The 19,520-nt window shown below is 44.3% G+C and overlaps 2 protein-coding genes across 2 annotated transcripts in view; both read right to left on the bottom strand.

Moving 5' to 3' along the window:
* INTS11 (integrator complex subunit 11) overlaps window positions 1-19,520 on the bottom strand; it is a 527,013-nt gene that overhangs the window by 124,623 nt on the left and 382,870 nt on the right. The window lies entirely within an intron of this gene.
* UBE2J2 (ubiquitin conjugating enzyme E2 J2) lies at window positions 2,414-14,147 on the bottom strand. Its single transcript, XM_075279593.1, has 7 exons — window positions 14,023-14,147; window positions 10,619-10,749; window positions 6,571-6,611; window positions 6,373-6,475; window positions 6,152-6,290; window positions 4,760-4,840; window positions 2,414-2,864 (listed from the first exon to the last, which is right to left on the bottom strand). Exons 2-7 carry the CDS (start codon window positions 10,747-10,749, stop codon window positions 2,580-2,582), a joined length of 780 nt encoding a protein of 259 aa, XP_075135694.1. The 5' UTR covers window positions 14,023-14,147; the 3' UTR covers window positions 2,414-2,579.

Raw genomic sequence — 19,520 nt, 5'->3', positions numbered from 1 at the left:
CATGCACAGTACAGCCAGAGAGCAGTGGGGGAGGTTAGAGAGAGGCATCTTTGGAAAGAGTAGAAGCTGTCCTACAACACACCGTCTGTAGATTTTTCTGCCCACTATTCTTTATTTTGCCACATCCCTGGGGCACAGCCAGACCCCGCTCCCCTCCTTCCGGTCTCTATAGGACTTGTAAGGGACCACCTTCCAGTAATGCACGCCTCTGTCACTTCCTTTGCACAATGACCACAATGTGGTGTTGGCACGATGCAAAAGAAACTATAACCACAAGGAGAGATTGGAGTGCAGAAGAAAGTAAGTTTATAAAACTCAGTACATTTGCTAGCACAGTGAATATACAAAAATGTAAATACGTCACAATTAAATTGTGGTGATCGCTTTCAGATTTTAGGTCTATAATCCATTAAGACATGATTAGAAATCAACTACCTGAAGCTCGTGACTGCCTCGTACAGCTGAAGTGCTATGTTTTATAAAATAGGTCACACCACCTACACACATCATGGAGACATCTTGTGCCATATACATCACTTGTATCTCATCTCTGGCCACAGATCAATGGATAAACAGGATGCGGCTCCTCTCCTGACATGTCCTGTATGTGAAACACCTGTATACCGCACACACCTCTGCGTTGTGTCATCCCTCCGCTGTTTCTTCTGGAAATATACAACTAACTTCACAGCTGGGTGTTGTCTATTCAGTGACAGTGTCACTAGTCACCAGGATGTAGGGACAAGTCCAATGGAAAAGGGAAATTCAAATACATCTCCTGGAGTTCTAAGGGTGTGTTCACACTACCATTAGCCCATCAAAGGATCGTGTCCAACAGGCCTCCCCCAGTTTGTCTCTGTTCTCATTCATTCTAATGCAAAGAAAAAACATGATGGAAGAAAGCTTTGTGTTTTTTTTTTTTTTTTACATTAGACTGAATGCAGACAGAAGTCCTCAATATGTATCAGTCATTCTATCCGCATTTACGGTAAGTCCATTGCTCTGATTCTATGACGGATGAGAGCGATGGACTAATGCTGGCAGTGAGAACTCACGCTAAGAAAAGATGTTTAAGGCTGAGTTCACACCGGGATATTTTGGTCAGGATTTTGAGGCCGTATCCGCCTCAAAATCCTGACCAATAAGATGGCTCCCACTGAAATCAATGGAAGCCGGTCAGTTCTTTGTTACGGGAGCCGTTTGTTCCGGCTCCTGGAAAAAAGAAGCGACATGCTCATTCTTTCGGGTGGATTCGCCTCGCAACATCCGCCTGAAGACACTCCGTCCTCCCGACTAGGCCCATTCAATTGGGCCTAATCCGGAGCGGAGTGTGTGACTGGATGCCGATGCACTGCACCGCCATCCAGTCGCAGCTACCTGTATTTTGGACCGGAACCTGAGGCAGCCTCTGCGCGAACCTGCCCTGTGTGAACCCGGCCTTAGGATTGAGAACTAGGGAATGCAAGTATTTACTAACCCAGACAAGTCAGCGGTATCTTTACCTTTTCGATTGCCACTTACTTCACTTTCACCAAACAGTAGCTAGCCAAAACTGAATTGTGTCTCTTACTATCCATGTTTAGCATTAGTCCAAGTTCACATTGCTGTCATTAAAATCCATTGTTCTGATCCACCATAGGATCACTACAGATGGCGGAGACTCAGTCTCCATCTATCCCCATGCACTGGACTGAAGCTTTCTTCCATCTTGTTTTAGAAGGCAGACAAGGTTCTGTATACAGGACTTTCCCTTCCAATAAAAAATAAAATGGAATAAAGCTTCCTTTTCCTATCTGCATCAGTCACTCTGATTTTCACTGTTATTCTGATCCCATGACAGATCAGATCAATGGTCTTAAAAGATGGCAGTGTGAACGTGCCCATGATTTTTGGGATATGTCTCGTCAGGGGTTCTGACAAATAAGCCCATGTGATCGCTCATGGAAGGCCAGTGTTGATAGAAGCAGCAGTAGTTCTAGGATGGTCGATGTGATCTAATAAAAGGTCCTCATCCATTCTATAAGGATATAAATTAAGTGATCGATATCTGAGCGTTCTTCATAAAATACACCTCACTGTCATTCCTAAAACATACAGTAACTTTATAAAAAAAAAAAAAGAAAAAAAAAAAAAAAGACAGATGCGAACGTTAGATGCTGCAAATTCAGCAAGTCCAAAAAAAGGACGATCCTTCAGAACCTGTACAATGGAAAGGGCAAGCAGTGGCCAAGGTCACGTCCCCAAGAGGAGAAGTCTTCCTTCTTGGCCTAGTAAGATCTTAGGATATAGGTCACCATATTGTATGCACTAAATCGGATGGTAGAAGAGGAAACATCTTGCCATAGACTGTAGTCAACATAGTACAGGTTCTCTAATGGTGTAGGGTGCCATGGAAAACACACAACCACTCATCTCATGTTCTAAAAAATTATAATATTAAACCCATGAGCCAACGATATATCACTTTGCACAACTTGTAGCACAAATAGTAGTAACCCGAACGTGGTGCCGAGCAAGTCCATCTCCTCCAAGCAGTTCAGTTTGGTCTCCGATTCTTGTAGGCTTTCTCGGCAAGCCCGTCATTCCTGAGCTATGCTTCTCAGTACATACTTGACTGTGTAGGCAAAGGCAGCAAAACCCACTATGACAAAGACATTGGCCAAAGCTCCCCCCAAGAGTCCATGATTGCGATTTGGCTGTTGTAGACCTGGGTGATTTGCTGCTGCCAAGGGGACATGACCATTCAAAAGTGCGGCACCGTTCTGACCCATGTGGGCTTCCGTATCCGGCACTACATCGGGGAGAGGAAGTGTTTGGGGGCGGTTGTTTAACTCTTCTTGCGCTCGTTGCTTCTGCTTAATTTCCTATAAAAGATTAAAATGTAATTTAAGAGACCATAAAGAGTGAAGAAACAGTCTGCTTGGACTATGGCAACTTCTCAAACTGGGCTGTGGAAATGGGGCGCACACAGGACAAGAACTGAAATCGACGGGCCACATTCCAATACAAATTTATTTACCGTATTTTTCGGACTATAAGACGCACTTTTTTTCCTCCCAATATGGGAGGAAAATGTGTGTGCGTCTTATAGTCCGAATGCAGCGTGTGTAGCGTCTGTGTCCTGTCTATGAGAATCAAAAGGAGAGCGGTGCTGTGCCTGCCTGCTCTACCCCTCCTTCCCTGTCTGTGTCGCGTGTTTGCAGGAGCGAGATATGAGAGGCAGGGAAGTAGGGGCGGGCCAGACAGGTGAAGGAAGCGTGGTTTCAAGCTTGCCGAGAAAACCACGCCTCCTTCTCCCGTCTGGCCCGCCCGGCCCGCCCCTCCTTCACTGCCTCTCATATCTCGCTCCTGCAAACACCCGACACAGACAGGGAAGGAGGGGCGGGCCAAACGGGAGGAGGAGGCGTGGTTTTCTCGGCAAGCTTGAAACCACGCCTCCTTCACCCGTCTGGCCCGCCCCTACTCCCCTGCCTGTGTGGCTTCATTGCAGGAGCAAGATCTGAGAGGCAGTGAAGGAGGGACGAGCCAGACGGGTGAAAGAGGCGTGTTTTCAAGTTTGCTTAGAAAACCACGCCTCCTTCACCCGTCTGGCCCGCCCCTACTTCCCTGCCTGTGTGGCTTCATTGCAGGAGCAAGATCTGAGAGGCAGTGAAGGAGGGACGAGCCAGACGGGTGAAAGAGGCGTGTTTTCAAGTTTGCTTAGAAAACCACGCCTCCTTCACCCGTCTGGCCCGCCCCTACTTCCCTGCCTGTGTGGCTTCATTGCAGGAGCAAGATCTGAGAGGCAGTGAAGGAGGGACGAGCCAGACGGGTGAAAGAGGCGTGTTTTCAAGTTTGCTTAGAAAACCACACCTCCTTCACCCGTCTGGCCCGCCCCTTTTTCTCTTCTTGCTTAGAAAACCACACCTCCTTCACCCGTCTGGCCCGCCCCTTTTTCTCTTCTTGCAGGGTGTCTCTTTCCATCCATGGATGAGATTAGATAGATAGATAGAGATAGAGATAGATAGATATAGATAGATAGATAGATAGATAGGTTCAAATCACCCCCATATCCCTAGAATACATATAAAACAAAAACATTACTGTGAAACACATACACATTTGGTATCCCTGTGTCCGAAAGCCCCCGGTTCTATTTACATTGGTGAAATATTATATTATTAGGTTATTAAATATTTCACCAATTTTTTTTCCTTAAAAAATTTTTTTCCCCCTCTAAAACCTAAAACGTCTTATGGTCCGGTGCGTCTTATAGTCCGAAAAATACGGTATTTAGTGGCCCCCTGACGCTTCTTACCTCATTGCTCCCAATGCAGTCTCTTCCTCAAGAAATTGGGAGGTGCTGAGGAAGGGAGAGGTAAGTATCGTGAAGCTGCCCCAAGCTTTTAGGTCATAATTTTTTGGCCAATAACCTTGAAGCTTTGGAATGAGGTCAAGGAGTCTTTTTTTTCCTGATTCTGCTGGTGGCAGAATTGGGAAGAAATTCAGGGTCGGGGGTCACATGTAGAAGACCTTTATTTCAACTCTCCGGTTGATTTAAGGATGCTTTATTCCTTCTGTAACTAGGGCTAATGTCTCAGACCCAGTTACAGGAAAAATCAGCAAAAAAAACCCCCCAAAACCCACCATTATCAAAGGTTCTAATCCTGCACTGGTGGCACAATACTGCCCCCTATATAAAAATGATGGTAATGGAGAGGGAAAACTATGAATAAAACTTTTTTTTTTTCCAGTAAGACATTGGTAATGGACTACTTACCTCTACCACCTCTGGAAAAAGCTCACAGAAGACTTTATCCTTTAAGTTATAGGCTAAACTTTGTGCTGCAAGTTGCCGTTTCTGTAAAGAAAAAAAAAAACAAAAAAAAAACAATTTCTAAGACAATTTCTCTCAATAGTCACAACCATTTTATAAAGGGACAAGTCAGCTAATTTTGGAACACTAAATCACCAACAGGCACTTATAGACCAGTAGCTTAGAGTCCCAAATATGCATATATACATATATATATATATATATATATATATATATATATATAAATACGCTGGGGTAAGTAGTTATTTTCTGATCCGTGCGGGTACAAAGGTCATAAGCCATCAATGGTATACCCACAAAAAAAATATGGCACTGAATTTGAGACAGATTCCTCCTCAATCGGTTCCAAATTTCACCTGAAACCAACCTCTAATTTTTTTTTGTTCTCCTCTAGCTTGAACCTCAGGTGCATTCTGCCTGATAACTCCCATTGAAGTGAATGGAAGAAGGAAAATTCCACAATTTACCAGAGGAAACATACTAAGGTTTCGGAGCGAGCAAGAAGAGTAGATAAGCTGTGACATCTATAGTTGGCAGTGACATCTATAGTTGGGTGTTATCTTCTATTGTATTGCTCTCTTGTTTGTGCTATAAATAAACCTACCTACAGAACTGGTGATTGTGTGTCGTTCCTAAGGCTTAGTGGCCAGAGTAAAAATTGCAGGATGTGGTACATTTTTAAATAGATATAGTGACATGAAAAATTTAAAATAAAAATCAATTTGTTTAACCTAAAAATTCCTTAAACTCCCCTAAAAAAAATATGTATCCCAGAGTTATATTGGATGTTTAGGTGGTTAGTACATATAAATGTTAAAGGGACTCTAAGGACACGTCGGAATAGCCTTAAGAATGGCTAATCTTCTCTTACTTTTATTATTCTGACTGCACCGCCGGTTCTGAGAAATTTCTTTCTTCCATATGTAAATGAGTTTTCAGACAGCGTGGGGGCGTCCCCTATGCTGTCCGAGAACTCTCCAGTGATGAACGGGAGAGGCCACAGAAAAATCGCCGACGGACATGCAGTGTCGGCGCTTTTGGATGAAGATGCGATGGTGACGCGGGAGAAGAGGCGAAGATGGAGGAGTCGCTGGAGAGTTTTCAGACCGCACAGGGGACGCCCCTGCGCAGTTCGAGCGCAGGGCAACATCCCCAGTGCTGTCCAAAAACTTATTTACATATGGAAGAAAGAAGAAATTTCTCAGGATCGGTGGCGCAGATCACAATAATAAAGGTAAGAGAAGATTTGCCTTTCTTAAGGCTATTCTGACGTGTACTTTGTTAATAAAAACGGAATTCTAATGATAGAGTCCCTTTAAAATGGGGGACACCTACTGTGAAGTCTGAGGTCTCGATGCTGCCAAGTGTGGGTCCTTTCTCCACCATGAAGCTGAGGAGCCCTGTGAGGATTGTGGATACCGACCATGCAGGATTCCAAGTGTCTGGATGGAAGTCTGTGATTGAAAGGCAGAGTCTACAAGGGGAGATATAGAAGAAAAACCATTACAATGAAAAGTGTTAACCCCACCTAGACAGAACCCAGGAGCCGCCCTTACCGTGTGTTACATTTAAAGCGTCCATTAGGAGTAATCATATAAATACTAGGAGGTTTGAAGGGGAATTCTCTGGGGAATATTAGCTTTCCATGATAGTAGCCGCCTGTAAGAAATGAAGAAGGTTACAGAATCCGAGGCACAGCGCAAACATGGCGGAATGGGAAGAAGGATTAGAAAATGCTAATATAACGGACGTACCTTCATACGGCGTCATCTCCGGTCCGTGGACCACATAATGCCTAAAGGGAAAAATGAAACGATACATCGATTACTCAAAGGTAAAGTTATATGGAAAACTTACAAACCAGGAACCCCTACACACACCAAAGTAAACCAAAAAAACTGGAAAGGTGTTGAGAAAAACCACAAGGAGTTGGTATACATATAACCTAGTGGGGGGGCATCCCAAAGGATGGATTTTAGGATATTTCTTACAAAAAAAGAAGACGGGGCAATATTGATGCAATGTCAGCCGTGGGCCAGCAGCTGTATAGCATCAATTCTGCTTTTACACTTTCCAATCCCTGAGAGTGTCTGACTTTGCCATAGCCGCACTTCACAACTCCCCCTGCGGCCTAACATTTACAGCGTCAGCCCTTCTGATGTCACAACAATTTTTATATGGTCGGATGCAAGCGCACACTAAAAGCAAACAGCACACCGGAGATTTCAATGGGCAAGACGGTGATCAATGACAGAATGGCACTGCCAAGAAGGCGGCGTAAGGAAGGGCTATGAAGCAAACACTTTCCAGAAATTGGACCATCCTCATGGCACTTAAGGGGATGTTTAACCCCTGTTAAAAGTTTCACAGGAGAGGTCATCAGTAGTTGATCTGTTGGTGTCCAACACCCAGACCCTGCACAGATCAGCTTTTCCGGCAGAAGTTAGTGCAGTGGATGGGGAGCATGTGCGGTCTGCTTCTATTCCAATAATAGGAGTGGAGCAGCAACATGGCGGTACCAGTGCTATACAGTGGATGGAGCTGCACCTTTGATAGGAGTAGACTGTACCTGCGCCCCATGCTATGCAGTACCGTCTGGAGGCTGTCTGAACAGCTGATCTGTGCGGGGTCCGGTTGCCAAACTCCCACTGCTCCATTAATGTTCAGGTATCGTGTTACTTTAGTGGCCACAAAACCCCTTTTAATCGTCAAGGAGAGTGCAGCAAATGACAACCAAGCTCTCTCTGTTGGGAGTCACTTGGTAAGACAAAATGACTTGAAAAGCTCCAATAAAATACAGAAAACTAGAAAAAGTAACAGTATCAGACAAAGGCCGACTTTCCACTGTAGTTTGAGGCCATATTATAGTTAAAAATCCTGCAGTTTGCGACATCATTGGCCTATGAGGAGGATTAGAGCGGCTGATCTGTGACGGTCCTGGAGGTCAAACACCCATAGATCATGTATTCATAACCACAGAAATGTATCCTCTGAACACAATCCATTCAAAATACTAAATATTGCCCTGCACTTCAGTACCTGGGGGCCAGCATGAGAACCCGTCACTGCCAATTAATCCCCTGATAATTGTCTGATAACAGTGAGCAAGTGCTGTGAATACCAAAACCACAATTCAATGTCATATGACATATAGGGAGCATGTCATGTAAAAAGGGGGTGTCCTAAAATTGATTATTTATTGCAATCGAGATAAAATGGTCTAATCGTGACTTTTATTTGGGTCAGACCCGCCCAAGCCTCAGACGTATCGACCGCCGGCAGGGATCACCCAGATCTATATACTAAACACTCAGTACAGGTGTACAAGCAGCGGCTACACTAGTCGCTGACCACTGACTGGAACACTGGAACCTCAGACAGCTGCACGGATCACACGGATCACATAAACAAGCCTTGCGCACACATGGCCTTTTGGATTGTTTGCTCCACGTGTTAACTTCTCTACACGTGACCTCAGCAGGCTGAACAGTCACCCAAAAGAGCAGCCAAAAATTATCTAAAGTGTGACATGTATGAGATGGAAAAAGATCTCACCTGCCACACAAGGGGGGGGGGATGCAAACAGAAGTTGTCCCCAGCGGTCACATTGTCACCAGTTTTATAGGCCAGACTGTATATAATCTAATGCAGTTACTCATACTGCGCCCGCACCACCCAGCTTTCCTAACACCCTATTTTGCAGATTGAAAGATATAACAAAGATTTGTAAAGTGTTTCAGAAAATATTGACACTATATATAACGGAGGCCATATTGGTAATCCTACCTGGGAGTGCTGCTTTAAGAAATGAAGTTTAAGGGTTGTTCAGGTCCTGAAGATAACCCTGTGGTTAGCTCATCAGTATCAGATCGGTCAGGTTATAACACTCCCGCCCCCATTCACTTACCCGTTGTTCACATCTGCATTCGGTATTCCGTTTGGAGCCCCCCGAACGGAATACCAACGCAACTGCAAGCTCTGTGCAGTGAAAGCACACAGACCCCATAGACTATAATGGGGTCCGTGTGCTTGCCGCGAGATTGTGAACTACTTTCCTGATCGCATAATCCCTGCGTAGATCTGGCGGCAAGCACATGGACCCCATTATAGTCTACGGGGTCTGTGTGTTTTCACTGGCACATCACTTGCAGTTGCGATCGGTATTCCGTTTGGGAGGGGGGGGGGTCCTCATGCGGACTCCCCTGGACGGAATATCATCACAGATGACAGTAGAGCTGTTTCCACCTGTGCGCCTAGTTTATGGGCTCTGGCTGCTATATCAGCTATCGGCGCAAGGTCTGGGTGTCGAATCCCAACCGATCTGATATTGGTGACCTATTCTGTGGACAGGCCACCAGTATCAATTATCGTTACATCCTGGATAACCACTTTTAGCATAATTGCTTTTCAAAAAAAATCTGTGCCACACCTATAGGTGGTATGGAGCCTCACCCACATACACGTCAATGGATTTAAGCTGCAATACCAGCCATGTTTTTTTTTTCTAATCCCGTACAACCTCATCAACATTAGGAATCCCCTTTGGAGGCCACCAGGCTGGTGAGGTGGTCACCACCAATGGTGCTTGAAAGACAACCAAATACTGTTATAAAGCCCTTGACCGTGGTGACTTGGAGGCTAGCAGCAAGTTCATACCATATTATCCTATAACTTGACTTCTCACCTTTTACAGCATCAATATCCATCAGTGAGTATAAAGTATCTGATCTATAAGACAATGTACAGTATGTAGTACATGGTGATCTCAGAGAAGACTTGAGGCAGGATCAATCAAGTGATCTCTATAGGTCTGGATTCCACAAACCTCTAGCGACACTAGCGTCCACTAGAGGAGACAAGCCGTATTACACAATGCCAATACCAAGTTCTCATAAGAGCTGCTACATTAGATTAGTCCAACCCTTGGCAGTTAAAATGGCCGCAGAAAAAGGAATACACAAATGGGAAAAGTATAAACTTTCTCTAGCGCCACCTTTTGGGAGGTAGTTCCCTATAGATCAATGATTGGCTTGGCTGGGTGATAGACATGGGTTAGAAGGAGTACTATATCTCCTTAGAGGGAAATAACCCTGAAACAGCTGTCTGCAGATGGATACCAGACATTGATCAATAGAGAGCTACCTAAAAGGTGGTGCTAGAGTGATATTTCTTTTCCCAGAATTCCTAGAAGAGCATATATGGTTCATTAGTCTCTACACAATGCAGGGTGGTCTGCAAATGCGAAGTTTCCCTTCTTTTTTAAATGTAGATTGAGAGCCCCATATAGGGATCACAATGTACATTTTTTTTTCCTATCAGTATGTCTTTGTAGAATGGGAGGAAATCCACACAAACACGGGGAGAACATACAAACTCCTTGCATATGTTGTTCCTGGTGGGATTCAAACCCAGAACTCCAGCACTGCAAGGCTACAGTGCTAACCACTGAGCCACCGTGTTGCCCCTCGAAGTCTCCCTTCTGACATACAATGCAAAGCAATGTAAATATCAAAAAATGGAGAGAGAGGCCAATACTCCTCAAATGCATTCAATGTACTGGACCGAGACACTGCAGTAGGAAAGATCCTGACTTGAAGGACCTACGGTGAATGTCTTGGCAGAATAATCCAACGATGACAGCCAAAGACCAAAATAACTGCAAGGAACAATCCTTGGTCCAATTTTAATAGAACAGATAGCTGTGCCAGTCCTCAGATACCTGCAGTAACACTAGTGAGTTCAGTATAACGGAGTACTAGAGGATGGAAGGGGCGCCGAGTGTGATCCTGATAGTCTACTCACCATTCCAAAATATTTGAAGGAAGGGGTTCAGCGCAGATGTAAGGCACTGGGTCTTTTTTGATCCTTAGATAGTCCTGCTTTAACCTTTGTGTTGCAGTGGTTGGTGCTCTCTTATTACTGTTGCTGCTCATCTGCAATGAGAAAAACAACATATATTGAGGTTACAGACTCCATAGACTCCGTGTATTATAAGTTTAGACTCTTACAGACAGATTTGCATTTCTAATCCCATTTCTACACTTTAATTTTTGCTCCTTTTACAATTCTATAGAGCCTTCACATAAGGGGCGATCACAATTGTTCATCTCCTGTTCTTCTCAATGGGATGTGGTCACTGTTCACTTTGTGGGTTGACCTGTCATTGCTGGAAACTGTGGATCGGGGAGAGGAGCACAATATTATTATTTTTTTTTTTTATTAGCCCCATTTCCAGCACCAACGATGGTTAAAGAAGACTGACAATCCCTTTAAGGCACAGAATTAAGGAATGTGCAGTATGTGGCTTCGCCTCTTCCTTGTACTATGTTTAGCTACGTGTTGCAGTCGGCTTCGCAGGCCGATACTAACGTTGCGTCACACAATGGAAACTGATTAAAAGGAACCTAAAAAGGGACTCAATGGGTCATCAGTCCTGCAAAACCACTTTAAGGTCTCAAAATTGGTCCCCCCAACCCACCACTAAACCTCTGTGCATATTATAGCAGACATATAAATGGGTGTAAAGAATCAGAGGACGATAGAAGTGCCGGCCTCTGCCGGGAACTGTTCACTGGGTGTAGCAGCAACATCAGACAGTCCTTCAGTCCGGCCCCTAAACACTCCCTTTAAGGCCTGACCTATCCCATTCACTTCAATGGAGAGAGCATCAGTCATTCCGGACCACTGTATAAAGCGTTGCCATTTTTTCTGTGCATTTTCCAGATCCTTCCCCTAACCCTGTAAGCCATGCCGTCTATACAGCTATATTCACACATGGTGTCCCAGTAGTAGTCATAGAGATGTATCACTCACACTCAGATTGCCCTCCAGTGACAATAATAGACAACGTTGTAGTCTTGGGGATTGTCCACATGAGACTTGCTGAATTTTTCTGCAGCCGTGTGTGAGATTTCATAAAGACATCATTATAAAATTGCTGCCTATATTATGTCCTCCAATCCACATCAGGAAATCTGCAACGTCGTGTGGACATACCCCAAACCTGGAATTGGTGCCAATGTGAAGGAAGCAGGGTGGCACAGCTAGTGGGGTCATTGGTGTGTACCCGCCGGCTCCATTCAGACGCAGAGAGATTGTTGTAACGCGGTCCGGGCCACCACACTACTTTATATACAGGACATCCTGCGGCGGCCATGCTGCCATGTATCACTATCTGACTAGTACAATACACTCCGGAGCTGTGCTCTATGGCTGACCGATGACAAGGACCCAAAAGGCAAGTGAGACCAACAGGGGACAAAGTGCCATACTGATTGTTAGCCAGTCACTTTATTATAGCCTGATGGCCATGTCTGTGCAGATACAAGACAATCCAAGGAAATGGTGTTCTGTAGCGCACGGTGCCAGAAGGGGTTAACATATGTTTCATATGGGTGAACTTATACACAGTATAGGTAATCAGAATCTGATCTGTGGGGGTCTGACATCCTAATAGGTATGTATTTTTAGGAGGGGTACTAACTGCCTGCTAACAATCAGTATGGCACTTTGTCCTCTGTTGGTCTCACTAGCCTCTCGGGTCCTTGTCATTGGTCAGCCATACAGCACAGCCCAGTAGTGTCTTGTACTATGCAGGATGTCCTGTATATAAGAGATGACCTGTCCCTGGTACCCACAAACAGGGCTGATGGTCATCACTGCAAGACAACCTCATTTACCTCTATGTGATGGCCGGAGAAGAGTAAACCCCCGCTACTTCTAAGTAACCCAGAATGAATAGAAGTGGAAGTGCGTCTACTCCTGGACCGGTTACTCCATTCTCCGTTCTCGTGGTCTCAGGGTCCATGGCCATTCAGTTTTATGATAATCAAGTCCAGCACTGTAAAAGTAATTGGTGCACTATATGGCATCATTTACACCAGGGTTAGTCAGAGTTGAGTCTTGGGTGGAGTTGGAGTCAGAGAACAGTTAGGCCTAGTCACATCTGCGTTCGGTATTCTGCTTTGAGACCCCCCTGAACGGTATACTGAATGCATTGACAAGCAGTGAGCAATGAAAGCACACGGACCCGTAGACTATAATAGAGTCCATGGATTTTCTACAAGGAACATGCGGAGAGAAAAGTCCTTCAAGAACTACTTTCCCCTCCACGTGACTTGTGCAGAAAACACACGGACCCCATTATAGTCTATGGGGTCCGTGTGCTTTCATTGCTCATCGCTTGTCAATGAGTTCAGTATTTTGTTCTGGGGTCCCCAAGCAGACTCCCCTAACGCAGATCTGAACCAGGCCTTACTGACACAGGCTGCAGTCACATGATTAATTTATATAATGGTAATAATTGTATAGTAGAATATTAATTAGATGTATAGTTTATTACACTTTTACTTCCATAGGAATCAGTCATTAGATTTTTAGAGAAACAGGAGCTTTGTTGTGTCCATCTGTCCACGGCCTCTTGGAGTCGGAGGTTTGGACACAAGATGGAGCGAATGCCTGAACTGCTGCTGTATCCAGATGAATGGGATTATGATCCTTGTGATCAGAGGGGGGCCCGGCTGTCAGAACCACAACAATTGTCAGGTTATAACATGAAATATCTAGAATACCCCTTTAAGGAAGACATTATACATTGATGCAGGACACAAACGTCCTGGCCTTACAGGAAGGGGGGGATGAATATGGGAAGAATATCTAATCCCTGCCATTCCTGTATGAACGTTCTTGTAGTCCCCGTGTCACCACCGCTCCATACACTTCTATGGGACTGTCACATAGTTGAGTGCAGCGCTCCACCACAGGGCACGCTTATTGTTGGCGGTCCTGGTACTCTAAGCTGTGAGGTTAGCCCTGCACCATGTATAACACCATAGCAATGCTGTTTTGTGGACCTGGAGACCTTTCTGACAGAGGAGGCTCAGCTGACAGGACTGTAGTGCACAGGAAGTAGCTGACTGCTCACCATAGAAGCCCTCAGAGCACTAATATTAGGAGACACCAGGACACCCACCATACGGTAGTACACGGCCTGCGGAGCTGTGACCCTGAGGAGAGCCGGGGACCCATCCGTGCCCCTTGTGTCATCACACCGGCCCCCCAGGACTGTCACTGGCAGAAGACACAAACAGCAGGGGCTGCCCCCTCCCTCCTCCAGGATCTGACCACACAGCAGCCCTGTGCCCTTCCACCTCACACCCGGCCCCTGCCCCGCAGTCCCCCGCCACTGGCCGCCGCGCTCTCCTCACCTCTCGGCCCGGTCTCTGCCACTACTCTCCTCTCTTTCTCCTCCTGGCAATCTCCTCCCCCGCTTCCAATATGGTAGATGCTATTTCCTAGTGGGCTGAAGGACCTCCGATGACGTCGCGGTCACGTGACCAGGCTGTGACGTGGGAGGAGCTAGGTTATGAGTTTACAGGAAGAGGAAGCGAGTCCGGCTGTGACGTCAGGCGCACGTGACCAGCGAAATGTTATAAGGGAGGAGCTAAGCCGTGGCGCACACAGCAATGGGGTCATAGACGTGTGGCGGGCGAGGGTGGAGGATCGTGAGGGAGAGGGCTGTGACAAGATGGCGGGGGGGAGAGAGGGGAACAAACCGGGACTGGAGGGTGGCTAGGGCTACAGAATATGTATGGAGAATGGGAAGCGCCAGGCCATAGAGAAACCAGCTTTCTACTTCATGTTAGATAAATTGGCGCTCTGTACAAACGGCTGCCCCGAGGGTGTTGGGGATGAGGGCCTGTATGGGGGGCACTGACCTCCTGCTTCACAATGCTCCCTGTACAAACGGCAGCCCCTGAGGGTATTGGGGATGAGCCCTGTATGGGGGGCAATGACCCCACACTTCACAATGCTCCCTGTGCTGAGTGTCCCCAGGAGAAAAAGCATTACACATGTTAGTCTTGGACCGTGTGTCTGCCATCATATTATCAGCCAGCACCTGCCCCATTCTAACCACAGGCTCTATGCACATGGCCGGTGTCCTAGGGGTCCATGTGACGAGCCGTGAGCAGAATACTACATGCCATTTTCTGAGATCCATCAATAGATAAAATCTATGAAAGCTGTTACCTCAGGTGTGCAGTAGAAAAAGTATACCACATGTTCGTGTGAATAAGCACTTAGGGGCTGCGGTCCTCATATACCTGGGCCAGTCCCCCAAAATATATAGATGGTAACAGCCTTACCCCACCACCACCAAAGGTCTATTATTACTTTAACTGGGCACACTGGAAGAAAGGTAGTTACCCCACATTCCATATCACAGGCCTGTCACTCGCAACAAAGTGGGAAAACCTATTTTGAAAGTTTTTTTTTAGTGGAACTTTGCACTATGTATAATGTGAGTTCCCTTTTTTTTTTAAAAAAAAAAAAAAACCAAAAAACATTTTTGACTCAAAGGAAAAACCATCAATCAATAAAAACATAAAAATAAGACCTTGCGTATCACCAGAAGATGAAAAAATTCTTTGAATAACTCGAAAGAAAAGTTAGTCCTCAAAACTGCATTTACTTAAAAAACAAAAAACCTCATGAACCAGGAAAAAAGCCCAGTCATGAAGTAACCATTAATTTTCCTATTTTTCGATAATTCACTTTTTTTTTGTGGTTTTTAAATGTTAGCACTGATATACAAAGCCATCCACAACCTGCCCCCTCCATTCACAGACCTAATCTCCTGCTACCTGCACACGCAACCTTCAATCCTGTCTGCAAAACATCTACCGTGTATCCCCAATAGTCTGGAAGTCACTACCAAGACACAAGACGGTTACCCACAGTCAGACTTCTAGAGGACCTTGAAGACCCACCAATTCACAAAGGCCTAGTAACACTACTGCCACCATCTGAACAGTCTCTCCCCTTACCTACTGACTTCATTGATGTGTAAGCATCAGGGCCTTCTATCCCACTCATGCTCTAGGAATAAATCTTTTCTAAAAACTTTAAAGATGGTTTATGGAAGATTAGGAGACCTCAAAGAGATCACTGACCAGAAAAGGGAACGCCCAAATGTGCAGCTTTATCTGTAAACTTTTACCTACTCAGATGGGGGGGCCTCAGTAGTTTTTGTGGGGGCTGCAGCTTGTTGTCTGGGGTGTGGGTGTCTTATACTGGGAAGTGACTGGGATGTAAAATTGAGGGAGCACATGCATAAAAAAAAACAGGGCTGTCAAGAAAAAAAAAAAATCCTCCTTTCTCATGATGAGACTTAGATCTACTGGAAGTAATATTAATACTAAACCTACACTGATCAGTCAGAACTTTAAAACCACCTGCCTAATATTGTGAAGCCCCCTCATACCATCAAAATAGCTGTGGCCTAAGGAGGTCTGGGCTCCACAAGACATTTGAAGGTGTTATATAGTATCTTGGTGAGGGTCTCTGCAACTGCTGCATCCCCAAGAATCAACATTTTAGCAGCTCTTTTAATACTGTCCATGTATGGTGTATGTGCAATATGGTGCAGATTAAGGGGGCTGCATGTCAGTGATTAAATGGTGTAAGCTCCAACCCCCAGGGGGCTAAAATAAATGTAAATAGAAGTGTGAACCACTTGTAAAATAATATATATATATATATATATATATATATATATATATATATATATTTTTTTTTTTTTTTTTTTTTATTGAAAAACTTCTCCCTTTCCTAGATTTACATTAAAAAATTCTGATTAATTCCAAAAACTCTGACTCAGATGCTGCTTTGCATTGATATTCCAGGACCTCTTTTGTGGGTACATAGGCAATGCTTACCTGATTATTGCAGATGTTTTAATTTGATTTCCTTTCTCGTTTCCACCTGTCACTATGCAATAGATCAGTAACCCAATATATTGTACAGATAGTATAGGTCTACACACTATTGCTATAAAAGGGAATCTATTACCATCATATCAATCCTGCCCATGGTTAGATAGGTTCGGGTGACCAGAATCAAACCATGGTTTCCCCTTGAGTTTATCACCATTTTTGTCAATATGTAAATGAGCTCTTTGGATTAATGAAGGCAGATTGCAGAAAAACTCAGCATATAGTTATGTTTCGGGCAGATACATATTGTAGTTCCTGCTAGACGTGCCTCCACAACACACTCAGTTTACAAACTGCCGGGGGACACATCATGGGATGGGCATTTCAAAAAATTACCTTCCCACAAGGCTGGTCTAACATAGCTGTTTAGGAGGTTACATGAGGATGCACACAGGCTCCGGCCATAGACTGAGGGAGAGAATGTTCTCAAGTAGCTTTCCACAAACCCTGTAGAAGCTGAGGAAATCATTCATTCTTCTATAAATCATATAACTCCAATGGTTTATTCCTGGAGCCCTGGACTTAGACTCTGCTAGTTAATTCTGGCAATATTATTGAATCACCAAAGATCTATCCAACTCCTATCTAAAGATATTAAATTCTCCTCCTTAAGTGATGAAGTATACAACTTAAAAAATTCAGTAATGAGCAAAGTTTCCAGTCAGAGGGTTGCGCTTACATTTTATTCCATTATCGCAACTATATACAGAGTATTTTAAAATATATATCCTACAGACGCAAATATACCATCCAGGGTATAACATTTAAGTTGATAAACTCCCTCAAATCCCTAGAAACTTTAATTCCCAAATATCGAAAATTTCCACCCAACGGCAGCATCTTAAAAGGTTCATCTAATTCCAGTATTTGTAGAGGTAACACTTTTTCATAATTCACTGACTCACCAGAAAACCGTGAAAATTCAAGGAAAACAACCAGATGGTTCATAGTTTTAGACCTCTACATCATCCTGCATATAAACTAATTGTCCTAATTTGATACCCTCTATGCCTAGAAGGTACTGTATACGTTTTCCCACTAAATGTTCCATAACCAGAGTAAAGAATAAAGGGGATGGGGGAGTATCCATGTCTCTAACAAAGCGTCCATATCCAACTGATCTTTTATTGGGTTTATGTATATTTGATTCTTCCATAGATATTGGGAGAGAAGCTTCTCGAGCAGCCTCAAAAAAACCTCTAGAACCTGGAGAAACAATTCATTCTTCTATAAGTCATATAGGATCCCATCTATTCCTGGAGCCCCTGACTTAACCTGATTTGCCAAAGAAGATTCCAATTCAAGCAACGTTATTGGAGCAATAGATAGGGAGATCTATCCCATCCAGATATCGAAAAATATCAAAATCGTGCACCTCAGATTGCAAAGTATACAACGTTATATAAAATTCTGTAAATGAGAGCAAAACTTATTCTTTATCTTTCCAGCCAATGATTTTCTCTCCCCAATGTATCCTGAATGCTGTTGGCTGATTACTATCACTAGCAAATTACCAAAATACCCAATTTCACCAAGTCATTTCTAAAGAAATTCACTGACCTGTGAGCTTTGCCCAAAAAGTTATTCCTCTATAAGAAGGTCAAGTCCTGGTTGTTCCCCCTTCACAGTTGGGGTTGACTATTACAGTAAAGCCAAACATTAGGTGCGGGAACATATTTTACTGCAATATTACAATAGAGAACAGGTTATCGGGGATTTTGATGCAGTTATCGGCAACTTCTGTCCAGCTTGGTTGGAATTCTTCAAGCAGGCCTTGTAGTGAACCTTTTATGAGAGCCCAACGAACAGGCTCTACTGTCTAGACCAAGGACTTCTGGTATTCAGCAGGGTTTCTTTCCATATTGGCACAGCCATGAGACAGATGGTTACGTGAAACAGCTTGTATGAAAGATAACATTGTGCAGCACTTTCAATAGACCTTTGCAAACCACTTGTCTGCCAAGCAATGGCAAAGGTCGGATGTTGGGGTCCACCATGACTTTCATATGTGAGATGCTTCTGGTTTTTTTTTCATCTCTATCTGATTTTTCTTCACAGAACCTGCTGTTATGAGCAACAATGCTGGTCTTGCAAGGTTTGCCCAAAAAAATACTCCCCTCCAGTAGACTCTGTTGCTGCACCATAGTAATCAACAAGGTCAGATTTTAATGGGGTCAAATCTGCGCTTGTCCCTGGGCCTCCTTGAAGCCTTGGGCAACCTCACATTTCATCCTTGTTATAATCCACCCCTGCATTAGGGTGAGATGTCGCTGAAGGCTTGGAGAATCCGGAAAGTGCATCTGCTCACAGTTGGGAATACAGCAGAGTCGAGTAAAGCTCTATACCAGAATATTAGGTGCAGGAACGTATCTTGCTGCACTATTAGTGGAGAACAGGTTATCTGGGATTTTGATGCAATTATCAGCTACTTTTGTCCAGTATGGTTGGAATTCTTCAAGTAAGTCTTGTTGAACCTTTTTGAGAGCCGCATAGAGAGGCTTTACTGTTTAGACCAAGGACTTCTGGTATTCAGCAGGGTTTCTTTCCATATTGTCACCGCCATGAGACAGGTGATTACTTGAATCAGCTGTATGTATGGAAGATGACATTGTGAAGCGCTTTTAATGCTTCCTAGCTGACCACTTGTCTGCCAAGGAAAGGCATAGGGTGGATATTGGGGCCAGCATGGCTGTTCATCTGAGAGTCGTTTCTTGGGTGTATAGGAGCAGCACACGGCTGGTAGAGAGGTTTGGGCTTTATATCCCCCCATGCTGATGCTTTTGGCTTTAGGAGCTCCTGGATTAAGGTGTAGCCAGATTTGTTCCCATTAGCAATTGCCAGGTAGAGACTGTCCGTACTTGTACTCAGTGCAGCAGGTATCAAAGAGGAGGAACTTAATGAACAAAAAAAACCTTTTATTCTAATATAAT

This window comes from Leptodactylus fuscus, chromosome 6 (genome assembly GCF_031893055.1).
Source record: "Leptodactylus fuscus isolate aLepFus1 chromosome 6, aLepFus1.hap2, whole genome shotgun sequence".
Lineage (NCBI taxonomy): Eukaryota > Metazoa > Chordata > Amphibia > Anura > Leptodactylidae > Leptodactylus > Leptodactylus fuscus.
This window is presented reverse-complemented; position numbering and strand designations above follow the sequence as displayed.